This window comes from Anolis sagrei, chromosome 1 (assembly GCF_037176765.1).
Source record: "Anolis sagrei isolate rAnoSag1 chromosome 1, rAnoSag1.mat, whole genome shotgun sequence".
NCBI lineage: Eukaryota > Metazoa > Chordata > Lepidosauria > Squamata > Dactyloidae > Anolis > Anolis sagrei.
In genome coordinates, this window is record NC_090021.1 from 163,803,134 (window position 1) to 163,826,828 (window position 23,695).

At 41.5% G+C, this 23,695-nt stretch overlaps 1 protein-coding gene across 18 annotated transcripts in view; it reads left to right on the top strand.

Moving 5' to 3' along the window:
• PCBP3 (poly(rC) binding protein 3) overlaps positions 1 to 23,695 on the top strand; it is a 153,890-nt gene that overhangs the window by 118,345 nt on the left and 11,850 nt on the right. For 7 of the 18 annotated variants that reach the window (XM_060783425.2, XM_060783383.2, XM_060783460.2 and 4 more), the window contains 3 exons: positions 1,027 to 1,105; positions 2,328 to 2,387; positions 15,875 to 15,927. The exons of 1 other annotated variant lie outside the window; for it this stretch is intronic. In XM_060783425.2, the coding sequence (XP_060639408.1) occupies positions 1,027 to 1,105; positions 2,328 to 2,387; positions 15,875 to 15,927 (192 nt within the window). The remainder of the gene's footprint in view (positions 1 to 1,026; positions 1,106 to 2,327; positions 2,388 to 15,874; positions 15,928 to 23,695) is intronic. 10 more of the 18 variants (XM_060783431.2, XM_060783397.2, XM_060783450.2 and 7 more) reach the window with 3 other exon arrangements.

Consider the following 23,695-nt stretch of genomic DNA (forward strand, 5'->3'; position numbering starts at 1 on the left):
CCAGCTCTGATGGTTCTGATTGAAAATCCTACTTTTCAAACTCCCCTTTGCCTCCCTATTTGTCTTCTTCAGCCTCCCAGGTGTTCTGCCTCCAATACTTCACCCTGACTATTGCCAAACCAATGTCAGACTTCCCTGCACCCTTTCCCTCAGACATGCTGCAGGAGCAAGGGTTCCTCAATTCTTTCCCCTCAAATTCAAACAGTGAGCGCCCCATGCCTTCTATTCCAGCAGGCTGGCCTTGTTGGCTTAGCAGTATATTCCTAAGGCTAATTTTTATGTTTCTGTAAAAGTTTCTATACTATGGAAGGACTAACACTATTCCCCCATCTCAGTTCCAAGGTTGCACAGTGCAATTTGGGAAGTGGAGTTGTTTTACCATTATTTTATCACTTGAGTAAGAATAGAGACAACAGCATCCAGATACATTTCAGTACATACATTTTTAATTTAAGAAAAGTACCCTAAATGATTCCAGCTCATTTCTTTTTATGGGATCTTTGTCAAGGGGCCATTAAAATATCCAAAGACAACAAGGGATGAGCAGGGTCTGAAATACAAACCTATTTTAACCAAGTGAATATTAGGCTTTTGTAACCTTGCCTCCATAATTGCCAATTCCCTTGTCTACCTACCAAGCTTCATTTCCAAGAGCTTACCTCGACCAAGATGCAGCACTGTGTGTCCCAACCCACTTGCCCTGACTCTGGTCCAAATTATTTTTTTCCATTTTCTGTTAGCAAACAGAGTGATGGCTGCATTTCAGCTCAATGTGGGGCAGGAATGAGGACACCTCAAAGTAGACTGCTGTATTTCAGACCCTGATCAAGCACAATTGCCACAAATTTGGGCATTTCTGAATTTACCAGGCCAAGTCCTTCTGTTAAAGCTGTGTTTGCCATGGCTTCACATGGCTTCCTGGTTTTCTTTTCTTTTTTTCAGTTATAATTTTGTTCTTAGTTTTTGGTGTGACTTGTGTTCTATAACAATAACCTTCTTAGTTCTAATGTCCCTCCTACCCCTCAGCAGTTGACCAAGCTCCACCAGTTGGCTATGCAGCAAACCCCCTTTACTCCCCTTGGACAGACCACCCCCGCTTTCCCTGGTACGTACCCAAATACCCTTTACAGATTTCCTTCTCTTCTTACCTGTGCAATTTCTCTCTCTTTCTAAGCTTGGTTTGTTGAATGAAAAAGGAATAGGATATATAATTGCAATTACACCTATCAGTGGGGAACAAGTTGAAAGCAGGCCCAAGAGCAATTTCACCTGCTTTGCTCTCTGCATTTTTTAGCAAAGGACAGGTAATATGTTTCCAAGTCACAAATTCATAGTGCCTGCTGCAAGACATCTGTGTGTCCATCACCACTTGCTTTATTATTTATTATTTATTTATTACTTGCACTTATTGACCGCCGCTCTCAGCCCTAGGGCGATTCGTGGCGGTGTACAAAAACATAGAAAAGACAATTTACAATAAATCAAGACAGCACAACAACACTCTACTACTACATAACATCTACTTATACTAAAAATCCGCTTCGTCTTATCAAGGGGTCATAGTCAATCTCATAGTCGTAGTCCATTCCGGTCATCATTTCCAATAACATAGCACTCAGTTGAAGGCCATCTCGAAAAGCCATGTTTTCAGGCCTTTACGAAAGGCCATGAGGGAGGGCGCCTGTCTAACTTCAGCAGGGAGGGAGTTCCACAGCCGGGGGGCCACCACCGAGAAGGCCCGCTCTCTCGTCCCCGCTAGGCGTGCCTGTGAGGCAGGCGGGACCGAGAGAAGGGCCTCCCCAGATGATCTCAAGGTCCTCGTGGGCTTTAAAGGTGGAGGCATTTGTAGTGCAAGTCAGGAAAAAGTGGTGTGAATTCTCTCATGGTTGATTCTCCTGGATTTGGCAATGGCATCTGATTTTTTATGTACTCAAAGACATTGGTTAGTCAATATTTAGTGAACGTCATTTCTAGTGAATATTTAGAAGAGGCATTTCATTCTTGCATGACAAATGCTGAGAGTGATGCAGCATACTGGTAAATAAAACTCTTTTTGAAGCTCAAGAAAGACTTGTAGCAGTTTCTCAAGTGCTAGCAAAATAGACCTTAAATATTTTCCAGAGAACTGGGGTAGCAGATACTGTGAATTGTGGGTGTTACTGAATATCTATGCATACATATTTAATATATCTTCATTTCATTAGGACGATCACAAAATTCGTGTTCTGCCATTTTGTTCATCATATTTTGAGCTTCCTAGATGAAGTGACATTGCTTATCTCCTTGAAGGCAAAAAACATTAAATCTGTTTCTTCTTTGCTCTTCAGGAGAAAAGCTGCCCTTACATTCCTCCGAAGAAGCTCAAAATCTGATGGGACAATCATCAGGTAAAACCAAGGCTATAGGAAAATACCTAGGCTAGTTTTGCATTAATAAATATTTCTTGAATTGGATCTGCCAAACTGCCTACTCTGGCAATATTTATAAGATAGTTTGACTTATACTCTCAGTGAGTAAAACATTGCACATGACAAGATATAGTGGTGTACAGAGATGAAGAAAAGCTGTTGAAGAGAACGTCTCAGGGGTTTTTTTTAAAGAAAAAGTTTGTGATAAAATGAAATTTCAGAATTGAAATGCCTCATTTTCAGAGAAACCTGCTTGATGAAAGAGGGCACAAATTGGACTACTTCTGTTTTCAGTTCTCACCCTGTCTTGGAGGCCACTTTGATTTGACTTGTCAGTGAAATCCAGAAGTTGGTTGAGCTCCAGAGCTCATGGAACTTGTTCTCTCTGAGGCCCTTCTACACTGTCCTATATCCCAGGATCTGATCCCAGATTATCTGATTAAAACTGGATTATTCGAGTCTCCACTGCCAGATAATCTGAGATAAGGAGATAATCTGGGATCAGATCCTGGGATATAGGGGGCGTGTGGAAGGAGCACAAGTAGAAATATTGTGTTTCACTACATCCCTCTTGCCTCACAGCACATGAGGTTTGAAAATGAAGAGCAATGTCTTAAAGAGTATGTGGTTTAATATAAGGACCTTCTGTTTAAAGAGAGAATGTAGCTTCTTGAATCCTTTGCTTTGATAAGATATTTGTGTCTAAGAGCCGTCGCAAACTCTGTTCCTGCGGGAGCAAACCTTGCTTGCACGTCCCTGACGTCATGAGACTCCGCCTCTTGCCCCACCCCTTTCTCCGCCTCTTTCTCCTTGCGAGAGTGGTTTTTCCTTTGCTAGGGCAGCATTGCCAGCATACTCTCTCAGTTGGCAGAATTCAACTGAGATAAAATGCGGGCAATGCTGCCCTAGCAAAGGAAAAACCACACTGGCAAAGAGAAAGGGGCGGAGAAAGGGGCGGGGAGAGAGGCGCAGGCTCATGACGTCAGGGACGTGCTAGCAAGGTTTGCTCCCGCAGGAACAGAGTTTGCGACGGCTCTAACAGCTGTGAAAAAAGCATTTCATGCATTCAGTTTTATATGTTAGCTACTTTTTTCCTCCCAGATCATACAATCACAAAAATTGCTTCTATCTAGACTAAAATGTGTTTGCATAAGAGAAAGAATCCATTTAAAAAAACCACATAAAAGTATGCTCTGTTATCAAGACTGCACTCCTGTAATAATGCTTTCAGTCAGTAGTTAGTTGTGTTTTGTATCGATATAATGAAGAATGATTTTTTTGTAGTTTTTCTCATGGAATCTCATGCTTATTTGTAATGGAATACGGTCCCCAAAAGCAGTGCCTCAATTTCTTGCCAAGCATCTGTCCAGTCTCTTCTGTATTTGTATTTCAATGTAAAGGAACAACCTGATAGTATGAGAGAAATGAACAGATGCAAAAAGAGAGGGTTTAAAAGTTAACAAATATTTCTTCTGTTGTGCCTTTTTTGCCCTTGCCTGGCAAGCTGCATCTGCTCACAAATGGTTGCTTCTAGGCACATCTTTTCACCAATAAGGTGGAAGCTGAGTGAAAATAGTGTTCCTCATGACACTTTAAAAAGGATGTTCATCTCCAGCAATGCTCAGTCTCAAAGCTCGAAGAAAAATCTGTCAAGTTTTACTAAGATGTATTTTATTATGCCTCTCCCAGCAAGAGACCCACTTTTATAATTTTAGAGTTAGGAATGGGAATAAGACAAAACAAGATGCTTGCTGACTGTCTACTGCATGCAGGGAGGAGGCATGTGCTAATCAAACAGAAATTTAGGTTTTATTCTTCACTGATACTTTGCTGATCTAAATAACAAAGATAGAGAAGCTTCATTAAAATTTTCAGAGTTAATTGTTCATCAATTGTTACTATAATAAAGATCAACGACAATCTTTGGCAAAGGGGCAAGCAATCCCACCGCTGCCACCAGTGTAATAAAGATCAACGTCACACTGGGCAGGGGGCAAACAATCCCACAGCTGCCACCAATATAATAAAGATCAACGACAATCTTTGGCAGGGGGGGGCAAGCAATCCCACCGCTGCCACCAATATAATAAAGATAAGCGTAATCTTGGCAGGGTGGACAAGCAAATCCCACCACTGCCACCAGTATAAAGGAGATCAACGACACACTGGGCAGAGGGACAGACTAATCCACCTCTGCCAGCAGTGTAAGGATGTTAACGTTCAGCTGGACACTACTTTAAAAAGGATAAAATGGCTGTGACAAAGGGGGAAAGACTCTCTTATCCCACCTCAGTATTACTATCAAGTGACCAACTGTATTAACGATGTTAATTACTGATGTAATTGGTAGTTTCGCCGCCACCACCTCAATTAATGTCTGAGGAAAGCATAAGTGTGAATGTGAAATAGGTAAAGTACATTCAAGCCCTTAGTTCTTCTTTAATAACTGCTTCGTTCGCTGACTGGACTGAAATTGATTTGTCTTTAGACTAGCTGAGATCTATTGATCTACACAGACCGAGGCAGACACCAGTTTAAAGATGAAATTCAAACAGGTTTATTTAAACTTAATGAACAAAATCAACTCTTAATAAGAGTGGTACAAAAGCGTAATGCGTTTCAGAGGCTTAGCTGGTTTAGACAAGCAGTCTTCTCTCAAGAATTTAACTTTTGTTTCCTGTGAGTTCCTTGCTTCACACTGGCCCTTACACTGACACAGTGTGTCCCTGAGAACAGTCCACTGACTGCCTCACAGAGTAAAATAGGCTTTCCTACACTGATCCTTCTTAGTACAGTGATACAGGAACCTTTGCCTTTCCTATGCTCTCTTCCCCAAGGCTCACTTCAAAAGTTCACCTGTCTAAATTCCTCTCAGCTCCCTCTCCCTAAAATACTTCTTCACTCTACGATGTTTAAAGCTCTTCTCTCCAGCTTGTCAAAAGGCACAGCCTTTTTTCCCTCTCAAAGCTAACTCCTCCCCTGACTGCTCTAGCCAATCAGGAGTCGGCTGACTCCTCCCTCTTGCCTCTTAGCTCTCCTGCCTATCTCTCAACATGTCAGCCACTGACTTCAGGCTTCGGCCTTCCTGGCAAAAGGTTAGATTCATGACAGTTACCAACACAGAAATTGCACTTACTAGCAGTAAATGTTAGTGTGAAGGAACCCTCTTTTTCTTAATTCTGGGATTTACAGTAGCAAACAAAACTGTGCTACAATGCTATAGGTTTCTTTTTGTATTCTCAGCCATTTATTTATTTATTTTGTGTCAAAAGCATTGCATAAAATAGTTAATCTAAAACTGATAAAATAAAGGGATCACAAGCTGCTCAATACTTTTAGACCAAAAACGGGCAACAGCGACCACATTGTCTGTAGCTTTCAACAATTCTTTCTCTGAGCATGAAGCAGGGCATTATGGGCAAGCATACAGATGCTGAGTTGATGTTCTGCTCCAGAATCGTACAAGGCTATAAGAAGATACTGTATTTACTCGAGTATAATGCACCACTGAATATAATGTGCACCACAATTTTAAAAGTTCACAATACAAAAGATGGATTTGCTGTCAAATGTAATGTACCCTAAAGTGCAGTCATAGCACGTCAGAGAGGCAGGCACAGGCATGTAGCCGGGGGTGGGGGGGGGGGGGGGGCTCGGGGGGCTTCAGCCCCCCCCCCAAATTCTCATGGTGGTTCGCGAAAAGGCCTTACTGGTGCATTATTTAAACTGTTATGTTTATTCATATCATGATCTGATCACCATACTCAATATATCCCATATACATGGGGGTATTGGGGTAATGATACAAAAGGTTTGCTAGGCTAGACCCTCTTTGACTCAGACTCAGCCCCCCCCCAAAACTCAGCCCCCCGAACCTCCCCCTGAAAAAAATTCAGCCCCCCCCCCGAAACAAAATCCTGGCTACGGGCCTGGGCAGGCAGCAAGAATGAGGCCATTTGAGAAGCCATTCCCTCTGCCAGTCTGGGGCTGGTGAACTAGCCAGTCTTGCACAATACCTTTCTTCATTCCTATTGCTTTTAAAACCAAGGGGGAGGTCTGCACAAGACTGACCCGGGGTGGGGGAGTCTCAGAGGGCTCCCCAGAAGTATCTATACCTAAGTGGCAGAAATGACTGGGTCACTAGCTGGGTGCTGCTCCTATTTCTCAGTGTGTCATAGAGCCCCAAGACTGCCACCACCATCGTAAACAACCTTTTCACATGCCACCACCTCCCAGACCAACTTCTAGGGTTCCGGGTTCCTCTGGGCCATTTTACTGAGGTGGGTTTATGTATACATTCTAACGTGCCATTGAATTTAATGTGCACTTCAGTTTTGGCAATGTAATTTAGCCCAAAAAGGTGAGCATTAGGCTCGAGTAAATATGATAATAATATTAGTCTGCCTCATAAGGTATGTTAGAATAATAATACTAATCTATCTTATTGTGATATTGTAAGGATTTTATGGTTACATCTGCAAAATCTTCCAACTATCCCACTGATAATTAGAGCTGGGTATGTCCTGACCAAATAAAATCTGGATGTCAGAAAAGGAGGCATCTTCAACTGTGCAAACTACATATTTGCCGCATTGTATGTGATTACATACATACATAATCCTCAGGTGGCCCCCATACCCTTCTTTGCCTACCATTTCTTTTGCAGTTTTTGTCAAGGCTAATGTGCTTTGTGCAGCCTTCCAAGACATTGAGTACACCTCTGAAATTAAGTTTGTACTTTCAAATATGTTTATAAGAGTTTCAGAGAACATTGAACATTGTGTTCAAATGGAGCAGCTTTGATTATTCTGTTTAAATAAATGTACCTGACATTCTTTTTTTTTTTTACCAGTAATCCATTTCTACATGGGTCTAATAAAATGGACTCACTTTGCAAGTTTTGGACATCACATCCACATGCTGTACAACTGACAACAACAACAATTCTTTATTGATTAGTCAATTTTGACCATATCAAAACATGCAAAACATACAAATCATACACATACAGTAAAACCATATATGAATACAAAGCATCATGGCCTACTGGCCTGTCGACCCACACCTACATAATTGAGCAACTACAAGATAAAGAGGTTAAAAGATTAAAAATTGATTAATTCCTTAAAATAGGGTTAGGGTGGGGGGCATGGGTAGGTAAAACTAGTGGCGTGTCCATATTAAGTTTTTAAGTTTGAGTTTTGTTGATGGCAGCAAGGTCGCCTCTCTCTGCTTCCATCTTCTCACGGATGGCCAGTGCTTTTTGGGTAAAAAGGGTCAATTTTAAGATAGAGTTTTTATCTGAACCCTGAAGGAGGATGTGCAATTTCTCCCTATTCTCTAAATGAATATGGTTCTCCAGCAGAGGCTCTAGGTAGTAAGACCGGATCCTGTTGTAGTAGGGACATTTTAAGAAAAAATGTTCTGAGTCCTCCACTTCTGCATCTACCTCACGGCACCCACAGGTTCTCCTCGTGAGGGCGATCTGGCTGCGACATCTGTCACCCCATTGATCGCCAGGGTTGATTCGGCTGATCTGGCTGGCTAGGCGGGTGTCCCCTTCCTCCCTCACCGCTCCATGTGCGTCCCTCCCGAAGCTGCGTGCTCGGTGGAAGAGGACGACGTCCCAGGTATAGAAGGAGTGTACCGAGGTCTCCAGTCTTCGGTCCCGGGTTTACGATAGCTGCGCTCCCCTGCTAGAACCTCCAAACAAGCTGTACAACTGATTTTGTAGTAGAAAGTCTGTGTCCAGCTATTGATTCAAAAAAATTAGAACCGTGGGTGATCCCAGTGTTTTTGAGGTGTGGATAGCTGGATCAAACTAGATTTGATTCAGTGACCATATATCAAAAGACTTACCAGTGTGTGATTTACCAGAAACAACTCCCTTGCATATGCTTGTTGGCGATGTGATTTCTGCAGGTCACACAGTTGGTTATGATTTTATCAGGTGTGATGTCTACAGCAAGACTATCAGGGAGTTGCTTTTGGTTGGCAAAATGGCTCCAGGGACTCTTGACGCAGCTGACCATGGACATGTTCCATTCAGAGTATAGATGCAGACTTACTGAGAGAAAAATTGTGTTATATTCAACACATAGAGATCTTCAGATCTCAAAAAAATGTCTATGAGCTGGATTTTGAAGTGCTTGCTTGTAGAGCAACTGTAGTTTAAATGTGCAAGTTGACAAATTCACAATTCAGACCTAACTTAAGTGGGACTGACAGTATTTTAGTTGGCCTCTCTTGCAATCCCTCTAATAGTAATCTGATGGGCAGAATCAGTCTCCTGAAAAGCTTTACCTTGCAAATTTCTGCAGATCAACCTGCTATTATTTATTTTTGTGACTTTGTATAGTTGCAAAAATAGTCTCTCTCTCTCTCTCCTTTTGGGTTCTGGCCCCTCTCTTTTCATGGAAAAGTTTGATTAAAGGAGTGTGCTTTTCTAATCATTTTTTGCTTGAAAATTTTCACCTAGCATAAGTAACTACATTTTAAAAAGAGGGTAAAAGGCAAGTAACACTTTCCTGTAGGTGGCATTCCTGCAAATTTCAGTCTCAAGCAAGTTTACATGGCAATAGGTCTTACTGGTTTCAACATAATGCACTTCCAAATTATTAGGCTTACTCTAGAGCAGAGGTCCTCAAACTTTTTAAACAGAGGGCCAGGTCACAGTCCCTCAAACTGTTGGAGGGCCGGATTATAATTTGGAAAAAAAATGAATGAATTCCTATGCACACTGCACATATCTTATAAACAATACAATAATTAAAGTGAAGAATAATGTTAACAAATATAAACATATTAGTATTTCAATGGGAAGTGTGGGCCTGCTTTTGGCTGATGAGATAGGATTGTTGTTGTGTGCTTTCAAGTCGTTTCAGACTTGGGTTGACCCTGAGCGAGGGCCGGGTAAATGACCTTGGAGGGCCGTATCCAGCCCCCGGGCCTTAGTTTGAGGACCCCTGCTCTAGAGCACCACCCACAGGTTTAACTCCCAGAAATGTCTGACATTATATTTAAATGGACTTAATATTTTTCTCACTGTGGCTTCCCATTTCACTATAAACAACTACAATGCAGTCAAGTCCTGTAGAGAAATATTTTACCAACGAGTAACTATAGGATGTTATGTCCACAATTTTCTTTGCTCTTTTAGCATTGTATTAGAATCATAGATTTTCACACATAATAACCCCAGCAATAGCCAGATCAGCATCAAGGTAACTGCCCTGTCAAGATGCATCCTGAGTCTGTTGGGTCAATACCATATTTTTACACTATCTTGGAATTGTTCTGTTGGAACCAAAAGAAAAATAACTATTAGCACTGTTCTGCAAATTATTGTACAAGAGATCAAGCAAAGCATTCATGCAGTGACAGAATATGCAAGTTTTATAGTACTTTTATGGCTTCTATTTGTTCAAGTCATTTTGCCCTTCACTTAAAAAGAACACCCAGGTTTTATTTTGGCCACGTATGAATAAGAGTGGCATATTTGTTTGTTGAGGATAGCATATACTCAACAAACCTAAGTAAGTACTTAGATGATCCTTCGTTGTCCAAGTAGGATAGTCTTCCAGGATCAGTGTACTGGCGGTGGGTCAGTTGATGACTGTGGAGCCTTATACTTGATCTGCATGTTCTCCTGCAGTGAGGGCATTGGTTTCCAGATGGAAGGTGGTCCCGGTCGGAGTTGGCATGATGCGCCTTCCTCTTGGCACGTTTCTCTCTTTTACCCTCCATTCACGCCTCTTCAAATTCTACAGAATTGCTGGTCACAGCTGACCTAGTATATATTAGGAATGTGCGATAAAAAATTGTTCTTCACTTCACTTTATTTCTTAATTAGTCGCTCTCCACCAAGGTGCTCCGAGCGACTTACAATCTAAAATAGCATTTACACAATATAAAAACATTCAACATAAAAACATTCAACAGTGACTATTTGGCAAATTAGATCTGATTACTTAAATGCACAACCAAACAGCCAAATCTTGAGTACCTTTACAAAAGGTCGCAAAAGGTCTAAACTCCTTCCAAAAATAGGGGGTGCTGGCTCTTAATTTCTAAAGTATTTCTGATTTTGGGTGCTGAAAATTTCAGAACTTAATGTAACTTACAAATATTCGAAGTATTTCATTAATGGAGGATGTGATTGCTCAATATGGAAAATGTCACTGTCAATGAGGAAAGTTCAGAGGCTTCTCTCTCCCTCCATTTTTGAGCTATCATGATGAAACTTGCTACAGCGGTTCAACACATTCCCCACCCTTACCCCACAAACTTTCAGAACTTTTTGATTATCCACTCAGTTCTTGTGGGTTTTTTCGGGCTATATGGCCATGTTCTAGAGGCATTTCTCCTGACGTTTCGCCTGCATCTATGGCAAGCATCCTCAGAGGTGAGGTTATCACTGATTATCATTTGATTATCACTGATTTTTAGGGAATTTTCAAAATTTTAATGAAAAACATTTTTAAATTTTCTATAGAAAATTCCATAGAAAATAAAAATTCTATAGAAAATTTTATATAGAATGACACAAGGTAATAATTGCCCCCCAATTTTCAGGAATATTCATACATTGACTGATTTATAGTTTTTTATTTAAAATTTTGACAAAAACCTTTAAAAATGCACAACATTGAATGCCTCCCAACAGAAGAAACCAAAATCATCCAATCCCTCATTTTATTGAATCTTACAGTTGAGAGGGGACCTGCTAGAGCCATCAAGTCCAACTCCCTTCCTCCAGGCAGAAGGGCACCATCAAAACTCTACTGACAGATGGCCATGGCATGCAGCCTCTAAATAAATAAATTATTAACATTCCTCCAAATTAATTGATTGCATGAAGCCAACAGATTCATTCTAGAAACATGAAGGTACTACTCAATATCTGCTGAAGATTACTACAAAAAGCAGCATGATCTAGTCTACCTCAGAGCAACCCATGCTTGTGAGCCAGCTGAAAATGAAGAGTAGGAAGGAAGGAGAACATCTGAGTGGGTCTGGGTTGAGGTAGAAGAAGCTGTCCTGTCAGCATGGCAATGGGGTGTACCACGTGGACACTAGTAGAGACCACCCACTGACAACACAGCCCGGCATGGTGGTACAACTTTTGCCTTCTGCAAGAACTTGATTCATTTCCTGAGTGGTCCTCTCAGAAAAAAAAATCATCTTACAAAGCAAGATGAGAGCAAATCAGTCCCCTACAGAGGAAAGGGTTTGGTGGGGGGTGGGGTGGAAGAAGACTTCAACCTATGCTTGTGAGCCAGCTGAAAATGGAGGGTGGGAAGGAGAACACCTGACTGGATCTGGGGCTGGCTGATTGTTCCACAGGCTTTATATAATGCAATACAATATTGTTGGGATACCCCCAAGGAGGCATGTAGCCGGGGGGGGGGGGGGCCTCGGGGGGCTTCAGCCCCCCCCCCCCGAAATTCTCATGGTGGTTCGCGAAAAGGCCTTACTGGTGCATTACTTAAACTGTTATGTTTATTCATATCATGATCTGATCACCATACTCAATATATCCCATATGCATGGGGGTATTGGGGTAATGATACAAAAGGTTTGCTAGGCTAGACCCTCTTTCACTCAGACTCAGCCCCCCTGAAACTCAGCCCCCCCGAAACCCCCCCTGAAAAGAATTCAGCCCCCCCCCCCCCAAAATGAAATCCTGGCTACGGGCCTGCCCAAGTCAAGATGCAGTGTTGGCCTGGCCCCTAAGATGGAGGGCCTTGGCTTGTATCTCCAGCCGGAGTTTTAGTTATGAGATGAATCTCAAATCTAGTGGGTTTGAGCACTGAAATCTTGAACCGGGTACCCCCAAGTCAAGATGTAACATTGGCCTGGCCTCTAAGATGGAGGGCCCAGGCCTCTATCTCTTGGTAACACTTTACAATCAAAATATAACAGACTTTGGTCAGCAGCATGCCCCTAAAAGTGTGGGGCTTGACTTGTTTCTTAAAGCTGATATTTTGTTATAAGAACAATTTAAAACAATACTGTTTCTTAACCTGGAATGTAAAGAAACCAAAAATCTGGAAACTCAGTGGCCCCGCAGTGGTTTGGATAGAGATATATAATGCAATACAATATTGTTGTCTGAAAATATAATATTGATTGGGTTATTGTAGGTTTTTTCGGGCTATATGATTGATATATATTATATATATGATTGATTCCAGTATATTGATTGATATACTGGAAAGGAAGCTGAAGCTGTAAGGAAAATGTTTGCCCCCAAAAGTTTGTGTTGGTTTGCCTGGCAAGCAAGATTAAAGAAATCAATTCATTTCAATACTGAGATCTAAAAATATTGGGGGGGGGGGGGATGGGTTAGCACTGTGCAATGAGCCAACCAGGGAAACCGCAAGTCTGCAAATTTAAAGTATTACAGTACATTTATTTTGAGTGCTTCTACCCCGCCCTTCTCAACCCCCGAGGGGGGACTCAGAGCGGCTTACAAAAAAAGGCACAATTCGATGCCTATACAAAATACACAAACATACAAAACAGCAGTTAAAACAATTATCACATTTAAAACAATCGGTACATAACACAATCAATAAAACTAATCTCATCCTCAACGTTCATCTTTCAGAGTTCCTTAATCCATTCCACTTAGTCAATTCCTATCCATCATCAAAGTCCTTTCTTTATCTGCCAGATTGTCCGAATGCCTGGTCCCAAATCCATGTTTTCAATTTTTTCCTAAAGGAAAGGAGGGAAGTCACTGATCTAATTTCCCCGGGGAGTGAATTCCACAGGTGAGGGGCCACCACCGAGAAGGCCCTGCTCCTCGTCCCCGCTAATCTCACTTGTGATAGAGGCGGGGTTGAGAGCAGGGCCTCCCCAGAAGATCTTAGGTGGGACGTAGAGGGAGATCCGTTCGGACAGATACACTGGGTTTTGTAGGTCAAAACCAGCACTTTGAATTGTGCTCGGAATTGGATCGGTAGCCAATGGAGCTGACACAACAGGGGGGTGGTATGCTCCCTGTAGGATGCTCCAGTGAGAACTCTGGCTACCTCCCGCTGGACTAGTTGGTGTTTCCAAACAGTCTTCAAAGGCAACCCCACGTAGAGTGCGTTGCAGTAATCTAATCGGGATGTAACAAGAGAGTGGACCACCGTGGCCAGATCTGACTTCCCAAGGTACGGGCGCAGCTGGCGCACAAGTTTTAATTGTGCAAAAGCTCTCCCAGCCACTGCTGAGACCTGGGATTCCAGGCTCAGCGATGAGTCCAGGATCACTCCCAAGCTGCGAACCTGCATCTTCAGGGGGAGTGTAACCCCGTCTAACACAGGCTGTAACCCTATGCCCTGTTTGGCCTTACGACTGACCAGTAGGACCTCTGTCTTGTCTGGATTCAATTTCAATTTGTTAGCTCTCATCCAGTCCGACACAGCAGCCAAGCACCGGTTCAAGGTCTGGACAGCCTCCTTGGTGACAGGTGAGAAGGAGTGACAGATTTGGACATCATCTGCGTAGAGATAACATCTCATTCCGAAACTCCAAATGATCTCCCCCAGCGGCTTCATGTAGATGTTAAATTACATCGGGGACAAGATTGAACCCTGTGGGACTCCACACAACAACGGTTGTGGGGCCGAACAGGTGTCACCCAATGACACCTTCTGGGACCGTCCCTCAAGGAAGGATCGGAGCCACTGCAGAGCAGTGCCCCCGAGCCCCATGTCCATGAGGCACCCCAGAAGGATACCGTGATCGACGGTATCGAAGGCCGCTGAGAGGTCCAGCAGAACTAACAGGGACACACTCCCCCTGTCCAGTTCCCGGCGAAGATCATCTACCAAGGCGACCAAGGCTGTCTCAGTTCCATGTCCCGGTCTAAAGCAAGACTGTGCCGGATCTAGATAATCAGTGTCTACCAGAAACCCCTGGAGTTGTGTTGCCACCACACGTTCCATGACTTTGCCCAAATAGGGGAGATTGGAAACTGGCCAGTAGTTGTCGAATTGAGTAGGATCCAGTGATGGTTTCTTCAACAGCGGTTTTATAATAGCTTGTTTTAAGATCGCTGGAAACTTTCCTTCCTGTAAGGAGGCGTTAACCATCACCTTCACCCACTCTGCCAAACCCCCTCTGGCTTCTTTTATCATGTACAACGACAAGTCCCACAATTCATGACAGTTAAAGTGGTGTCAAACTCCATTAATTCCACATCACCAGTTTTCTTTCAACCCTCTGGTCATGTACCTCTGAAATAATAGTAAAAAAAAAAAAGTAAAAATCAATTCTTGCTTAGGATTTCTTTCAAGATTCAAATAAATCAATAGGCTGTGGACTTAGTAGGAACCTGCTTATCTGCCTGGGGCAACCAAAAAGGGTTAAGTAAAGTGACTACACCAGATGAATTTTTGTGAAGTATGTTGCATCACAGCCTGGACAAATTTGTTTCCTAAGGAGTCACAAAGTCATAGGTAATAGTTCTGAGCCAAATGGACTATATTTTTGTCCTATTGGTTAACAACAGCATTTTGAGAACTAAAAGGTAATTGTAGACTATCTGTCAAGGAATAGTTCTTTGGTTCTGAAATGGAGGCAGGTTGAAATGAGCATAATACTATTGTACAGAAATACCAATGATTGAATTGACCAGCTAGATCAAGGTTTGCAATATAGGAACCATAAGTGAATTGTAGTAGTAGTCACAACAGCAGCAACAGCATTTAATGACATACACTAACAAAACCACAACACGAGCATATATAACAAGATGAAGTCATAGATAAAAAGGAAAAGCATAATTAAAAAAATACTAATTTCAAGAATAATATTTGCAATAGTCCCACAAAAGCATGAATCAGAGTTGCTCAGGAGCTGTGGAATTTTATAACACCCTTGCCATTGAAAACACTGTGGAAAAAATGGATTTCCTGTATTTCCATATATTATCGTATTTAGGGCATACAAACAAAGAATGACCAAGTGTTTCATACAGAAATCAAATCACAAGAACATACCCTTTGAGAACGCTCCACATTTTTAGATCTCACATCCAAAAGAGCAGTAGCCAAGGCTGTCCTCTGGGTGGGTTTAATCAATCTGCAAAGATAAGCTGCCATAACTCCATACTCACATGAAATTAATGATGTGGTAGGGGAACAAATTGTCTTTGCTGCAAAAGTCAGGTTATCTAAGTCAATATCCAAAAGTGTGTTCTTGACTAACCTGCAAGCTTCCACATTTGCAAGCATTAAGAGTGCTTCCAAAAACAGGCCAATTGTTTCAATCTTTCTAAGAATCAAAGTAGTAGTAGTAGTAGTAGTAGTAGTCCATTCCTTATTATTTTACCAAATTGTGTTCCTTCCTTACCCTGTGGCCCTGATGCAGTCTGACAAATCACAAGGTCTGCTGTTGGGGTGAAATGCCGGACAGTGTACAATACTTTTCTCTTCAAGCTATAACTATTTTCCCTTGCATATGCTCAGGTTTGGATGCCAGTCCCCCGGCCAGTACTCATGAACTCACCATTCCCAATGATGTGAGTATCGTATCTTATTCTCTCCGTGTCATCTTATAAAGATATCAGTCTACATCTAGACCACACAACCTTTGGAAAGCTTTAACTGCAATGGTGGCATGTCAAATGTTTATCAAAATGTCAGCACTAAACTTGGCAGAATGAAAATGAAAAGTTGGCTTTGCTATCGGGCTATAGTAATGTGGTATTTGGGAAATTTATCTTCAGATCTCTGAAAATGTCCCCACTTTACACCCAGAAGGTTTCCTTAGAAGGGATGAGAAGGGAAATTACTTTTCTTGGTGTGATCGAGTCCACCACTTTATGCTGAGTAGATATTTAATTCAAGGCAATTATAAGCCTTCCTCTGTGGAAGGGAGAGTAAAGCAATAGAAAGGCTTTGTTCCCTGGTTCTGTTTGTTATATTGTGAGAACCTTTGTTAACAGAAACTTTGCCCTTCATTTACATGATGTTCACTAGGATTCAAGGCCTTAGGATAAGATATGTTAGACATGAATCCTATCTCTGGCACAAAAATGAGGAATTCCCCTATGTTAAATAAGGAAAAGGAGGGAATAAATATGCTTTTTCATATTTTATGTGTGGAAACTACATAGTCATTACAAACTGGAGAGGTTTCTCATTGTGTTTTGATAATTATTCTAGTGAATTTAGATACAAGGAAATAAAAATGTAAAGTGGCCCCTTTATCAGACATATAGTATTCCAGATTTTAAATGAATGTGTCTGATAGAGATGTCCCCTCTATCAGACATATTCATTTAATATCTGGAATAATTGCTAATGATTCTCCAAAACCCAATTTTGAAAGAAAACAATGAAATCAGAAGTGGAGAGCTTGTTCTAATTAAATCGTCCATATATAAACAGATTCCTTAATTATAACAAAAATCAAAGATAGGAAAGAGATGCATCTCCTTCTTTGCTCCTCTAAAAATGAAATAAAATTATTGACAAAAGGTGAAAGCAATGTCCTTGAAACTTCCAGGAGTAGCAGTTCTCCTCTAAAGCAATGTATACAAAGACTTCCCATAGCTTGTGGAAGTAAAACATTTCCATTGTGTGTGTGTCTATGTCTCTGTGTGCCTATCTTTCCATAGCTAAAGTGAATCATTTCTGATGTGAGAGTGAAAACGTGACAAGTGCATTTTTGATGGAAGTAGACTATGGGCAAGTTGCTATCTCTGGCCTCAGAGGAGAGTGAATACAATCCTCCTCTGAACAATTATGGCCAAGAAAACATTGTGATAGGGTCATCAAAGTCAGGAACAACACCAGCAAGACCTGATCAAGTCCCTGCAGACAAAAGTTCCCTTGGACGCAGGAGCTGCTTACTAGGCTTGAGCGGTTTCGTTCGTTAATTTCGTAATTCGTTATTAATTCGTATTTAAATTAGCTTACGATCCAATATTGAGCCATGCAGGAATAGTGTGAGGAGTAAATTAGATTCGAAACTATTTTTTAAATTTATTTCGTAATTATTTAGTAATTATTTCGTAATTATTTTCGCATGTCTGGTGCAAGTTTTATAGTTGTTGTTTGTTTTATCACACCAACAGTCAACAACAGAGGGAGAGGGAAGCTTCAGAAGTTCCCCCTGTCCCATTTGGAGGTTTTTTTAGCATATTGCACAATCGCGTCCGCCATTAACGAATCGATTCGTAATTTTACGAAATTTCGTATATTTTTAAAAGAAAAAATTCGGAATTATTAAAAAAAACGAAACGCAAGGGCCCCCTAAAAACAAAACGAGTTTAGAACCAAATTTTTCCGTGGTTACCCAAGCCTATTGCTTACCCCTGCAATAAATAGAACAAATGTGGGTAATGCTTGTGTTCTTCAATCAAATTCATTATTATGTATCTGTAAGTCATTTAGCTGTCTTGGAGTTACATGGGACACTGAAAAAAAGGCATCCTTACATTGCTATGCATATCTTGAGAGGTCTCTTTTAATTGTAAAAAAGGAAAGGATGTCCCCTCCAGTACTTCTAAACTTGCCCTAAAGAGTTACAGGGATTATGAACTTGTTGTCATATATGTACAATTTCTTATCATATTTGACGGATTTATCATGCCATCCCCAGTCAGTCTTGTCTTCTCTGGGTTAAGCATACCTGTTTTCTCCAACCTCTCCATTTAGGACTTGTTTTCCATGCCCTTGACCATCTTAGCTGCCCACCAATGAAGTGATTCCAGTTTAGATATATCTTTACTAAAATGGAATATCCAGAATTGAAAATTTCAATGAAATGTTCCCTCTGTGTGAAATAAAATGTAACTATGCTTTCTACAATTTGAAAACTATTGCATCAGTACTAAGTTTTTGTTGGCAAAAATGCTGTTAGTTTTATTTTATTCACACAGTGATTGAGTTGAAAAAAATCTTACTAGCCAAATCTAATGTTTTGTGGTATATTTGACAGAAAAATAGTCCTCTCTTTGAAGAAGAATTTGTGCTAGATTAGGAATGGGCACGTACAGAAGGATAGGCGATTGTGTTAGCCACCAGAAAATTCCGGAGGGCCATACCTCTACATCACATCTGTCTTGGGGGGAAAAGCACAAAGCATTTTTGTAAAATTTTTGCAAAAATATGTGTTTAACCTTTGCAGCTTCAAAGAGAAGAGGATCCAAACATGGCGGAAATGCCCTCAATGTCATCTAAAATAAAATATCAGGATATTCTTGAAAAAATGCTTTGGGAAAATGCAAAACAAATTCATTGCCCGACTTACCGGGCAAGGCCTGTTGTGGTGGGGGGTACCCTCCCTCTGGCCATGTTGTTAGCAGGGGCTTCTCTTTCCCAAAAGCCCCTGCATTGCTGGAAGTTTCCCGCCACTGGATCAGCTGGCCAATCAGAGGCCAGCTCCACCCAGCTCCTGGCATTGGCCAGGGGCTGGTTGCACCCTGTGCCCAGCAGCCTTAAATAGGCTGCGCTGGGCCCAGCAGGCACCAGGCCTGCTTCGAGTTGTCCTCCCACCCACCCTGCATGTTCATGATTTTGTTTATTGTTGCAGTTGTTGTTCATTATCTGTTCATCACAACTCCGGTTGGCATGTGGCATGGGCCCTGGATCTGGTTCTGCCCCTCCCCTATTGGCGGGGAGGGAGCATCCAGCGGTTTCCAGGGGTGCCATGTCATGTGGCCCGGTATTGTGCTGGTGGGTCCTATGTTGGACTCATTAGGTATCAGTCAGCAGCAGGCTGATCGATCTTGATCCAGAACCCATGCCTAGCAGCCAACCCTGTGTTCCTGTAATTAATAAATTAAGTTGTGGCCATTTTTACTCCATCTATGTGTCCGTGTCATCTCTGGTTCTGTGGGAGGGAGGAGTGTCGCCCATCCACACGCAAAACAAAACAAAAATCTGAGGTCATAAAAGCAACCTCAGGGGGCCATATGTGATCTGCAGGCCATTTTGCTCACCCCCTGGATTAGATCATTTCCAAAAAATTTCAAATAGTTTTCATTTTTAAAGAGCAGCAGTGCTAAATCACTGAAAAGCAGATATAATTGGGCTGATCTGGTAATATTATTGGAGGAAAACTAATGTATGCAGTGTGCTTTTGCAGCAAAAACTGCATGCACAGAAGTAATATTGGAAATTACTAGTGTATGTAAAGTATTTCAATTCCTTCAATAGCAGAACTTTGTCAAGCTAGTTCAGAGTATAGCTTAATATTTGTCTCCACCTGATTGAAAATGTGGATCTATTGATAGTTCTCAGCACCAGGTGACATTAGGTGACACAGGATGAGAGTGAAGGAGAGCTTTCAAAACACTCAACAAGTTTCTCAACTCATCTAATTTTTGCTTAGATCATGTTGGATATATATTGCAATTTGCATGAGCACTGCACTCAAGTAGTAACACATAGAATCATAGAATCATAGAGTTGAAAGAGACCTCATGGGCCATCCAGTCCAACTCCCTGCCAAGAAGCAGGAATATTGCATTCAAATCACCCCTAGAAGATGGCCATCCAGCCTCTGTTTAAAAGCTTCCAAAGAAGGAGCCTCCACCACACTCCGGGGCAGAGAGTTCCACTGCTGAACGGCTCTTACAGTCAGGAAGTTCTTCCTTGTGTTCAGATGGAATCTCCTCTCTTGTAGTTTGAAGCCATTATTCCGCATCCTAGTCTTCAAGGAAGCAGAAAACAAGCTTGTTCCCTCCTCCCTGTGGCTTCCTCTCACATATTTATACATGGCTATCATATCCCCTCTCAGCCTTCTTTTCTTCAGGCTAAACATGCCCAGCTCCTTAAGCCGCTCCTCATAGGGCTAGTTCTCCAGACCCTTTATCATTTTAGTCGCTCTCCTCTGGACACATTCCAGCTTGTCAATATCTCTCTTGAATTGTGGTGCCCAGAATTGGACACAATATTCCAGGTGTGGTCTAACCAAAGCAGAATAGAGGGGTAGCATGACTTCCCTAGATCTAGACACTATGCTCCTATTGATGCAGGCCAAAATCCCATTGGCTTTTTTTGCCGCCACATCACATTGCTGGCTCATGTTTAACGTGTTGTCCACGAGGACTCCAAGATCTTTTTCACACGTACTGCTCTCAAGCCAGGCACCCCCCATTCTGTATCTTTGCATTTTGTTTTTCCTGCCAAAGTGGAGTATCTTGCATTTGTCACTGTTGAACTTCATTTTGTTAGCTTTGGCCCATCTCTCTAATCTGTCAAGATCATTTTGAATCCTGCTCCTGTCCTCTGGACTATTGGCTATCCCTCCCAATTTGGTGTCGTCTGCAAACTTGATGATCCTGCCTTCTAACCCTTCATCTAAGTCATTAATAAAGATGTTGAACACAGAGGGAGTTAACTCATGAAACACTATTTTTGATCTAATTCCAAGTATTAGTCCCAAACTAAAATAAACCCATTGAATTGATTGGGATTTGATAAACCAATACTTACATAAATTGAATTTATTCAGTGGATTTCTGTTATGCTAATCAAATGATCAACAGCACCATGGCTCATGGGTCAAGAAGACCCATCTGAGTCTCACTGTACCTTTTTAGTGCAGAGCTCCCCCAACATTAGCATTTAAATAGTAATACGCAAACTTGGGAGGGGTCAGGGATGGGGAACTTATTCATTCATTAAATCCCAGGCCAAAATTGTTATAAATCTAGAAGTAAGTAAATGCAAGATTTATGTTCCTCAGATACGTTCTCCTGAGAACAGCCTGTGCTTCCCAGTTATCTCATTTGAGGTTCTAACTTATCCAAGGAACATTTCAGTCCAAGACATTTGGTGCAGCTGTGCTTTTCATACATTGTGTTTACAACCTTCATGTTGTTAATACCAAGAAAAATCCAGGTTTCACACATAGCCTACTGATGGAAAATGTGGCCAACTGAAGTATCAAGGAGTTTTACATGCTTTCCAAAACATTTTTATGAAGTAACAGAAGTGAAGTTGATAATTCATTATACCCTTAACATACCGTCTTCTGTCTGACTATATTAATATCTACAGTTTAGATTTAAAAAGAAAACAAAATCTTGTTTTGTCAGCAATCTATTGTATTGTATTAGTTCATGTAACTATCTAGAATGTCGGCTGGCATGAATAATTAAGAAGTTAATATTTCTTATTTCTAGGTTCTTGTGGGGTTTTTTCGGGCTATAGGGCCATGTTCTAGAGGCATTTCTCCTGACATTTCGCCTGCATCTATGGCAAGCATCCTCAGAGGTAGTGAGGTCTGTTGGAATTAGGACAATGGGTTTATATATCTGTGGAATGGCTGAGGTGGGGCGAAGAGCTCTCCTCTGCTGGAGCTAGGTGTGAATGTTTCAACTGATCACCTTCATTAGCATTTGAAGGCCTGGCTGAGCCTGGGAAAATCTTTTGTTGAGAGGTGTTAAGATGTGCCTGGTTGTTTCCTCTCTGCTGTTTTGCTGTTGTAATTTTAGAGTTTTTTTTTAATACTGGTTGCCAGATTTTGTTCATTTTCATGTTCTCTTCCTTTCTGTTGAAATTGTCCACATGCTGGTGGATTTCAATGGCTTCTCTGTGTAGTCTGACATGGTGGTTGTTTATTATTTATTTATTTATTTATTTATTTACCTTACTTATATACCGCTGTTCTCAGCCCGAAGGTGTGGTCCAGCATTTCTGTGTTCTCAAATAATATGCTGTGTCCAGGCTGGTTCATCAGGTGCTCTGCTATGGCTGACTTCTCTGGTTGAAGCAGTCTGCAGTGCCATTCCACAGATATATAAACCCATTGTCCTAGTTCCAACAGACCTCACTACCTCTGAGGATGCTTGCCATAGATGCAGGCGAAACGTTAGGAGAAATGCTTCTAGAACATGGCCCTATTGCCCGAAAAAACCCACAAGAACCTAGTGATTCCAGCCATGAAAGCCTTCGACAATACATTTCTTATTTCATTTGTCAATGATCTTTCCAGGTTCTGTGGAGTAGTAGTAGTAGTAGTAGTGGTAGTGGTAGTGGTAGTAGTAGTAGAGGTTGTTGTAGGGCTCACCACATTACTGGTTTTGTATTGTAGCCTTCTCTGCTACATACAGTGGTGTTTAATAATCTGAAATGTTCTTAGGTCCCCATCTACACTGACCCATAACATGGCATAGGAGTCCCATTAGCCTGGGGTCTCCAAATGACACTGGAATAAACTTGTGTATGCAGCTTTATTCCAGGTTAAAAATAGTTCTTGCAGGTATGAGATCTGTTGGGATTGCCTCCTAGGATTCTCATCCCTGTTCCCAGGAAGCATCCCCACATCTATCTGGCCAGTTGGAACTATCCAGCTACAAATGCAGCATGGGTATGTCATGCGCTGAGACTTCTCCACAAGTAATTTTGTATCAGAACTATTCAAATTGGGTTTTTGTGTGGCCACAGCTGTCAAATCACTTTGCTGCTCCATGAGACAAAATAATTCTTTTTGTTCTGTGGCCCTCATGCCTGCATAAAATGAAATATTAGCGTTCATGGCCAAAATGGCATGGGATATAAAATAGCATGGCCTAATTCAGAGATAAGATAACCAGGATACTAAATGAGATTTATGGAGCCCCCGGTGGCGCAGTGGGTTAAAGCACTGAGCTGCTGAGCTTGTTGATCGAAAGGTCACAGGTTCGATTCCGGGGAGTGGCGTGAGCTTCCGCTGTCAGCCCTAGCTTCTGCCAACCTAGCAGTTCGAAAACATGCAAATGTGAGTAGATCAATAGGTACCTTTTGAGTAGATCAATAGGTACCTCCAGCGGGAAGGTAACGGCGCTCCATGCAGTCATGCCGGCCACATGACCTTGGAGGTGTCTACGGACAACGCTGGCCCTTTGGCTTAGAAATGGAGATGAGCACCACACCCCAGAGTCAGACATGACTGGACTTAATGTCAGGGGACTACCTTTACCTTTTAAATGAGATTTGGGGGGTAAAGAGACTCAGACTGAAGAAAGTTTCAAATGTATAACTATATCTCTGGTGATCTTTGAGGTTATAGCTAAATCTAATGGCAGTTTTGGTTCTAGTCGTTTCATGAGGTACAAACCTATAATTTACGTTTATTTATTTATTTTAATTATCTCCTTTCTTAAAAGAGCTCCTAGAAACCCCATTTTATTTTAATAACTGAAACAGAATAAAGACTTTAACAGATCTGCTGTATCACAAAATTTAAGGAAAAGTATAATCAATAGTTCACCAGGGATAGGTCAATCAGAAATTAACTAGGGAATAGTATCTTCCTTATACAATTTGTGCTATCTAAATATCCAAGTTCAA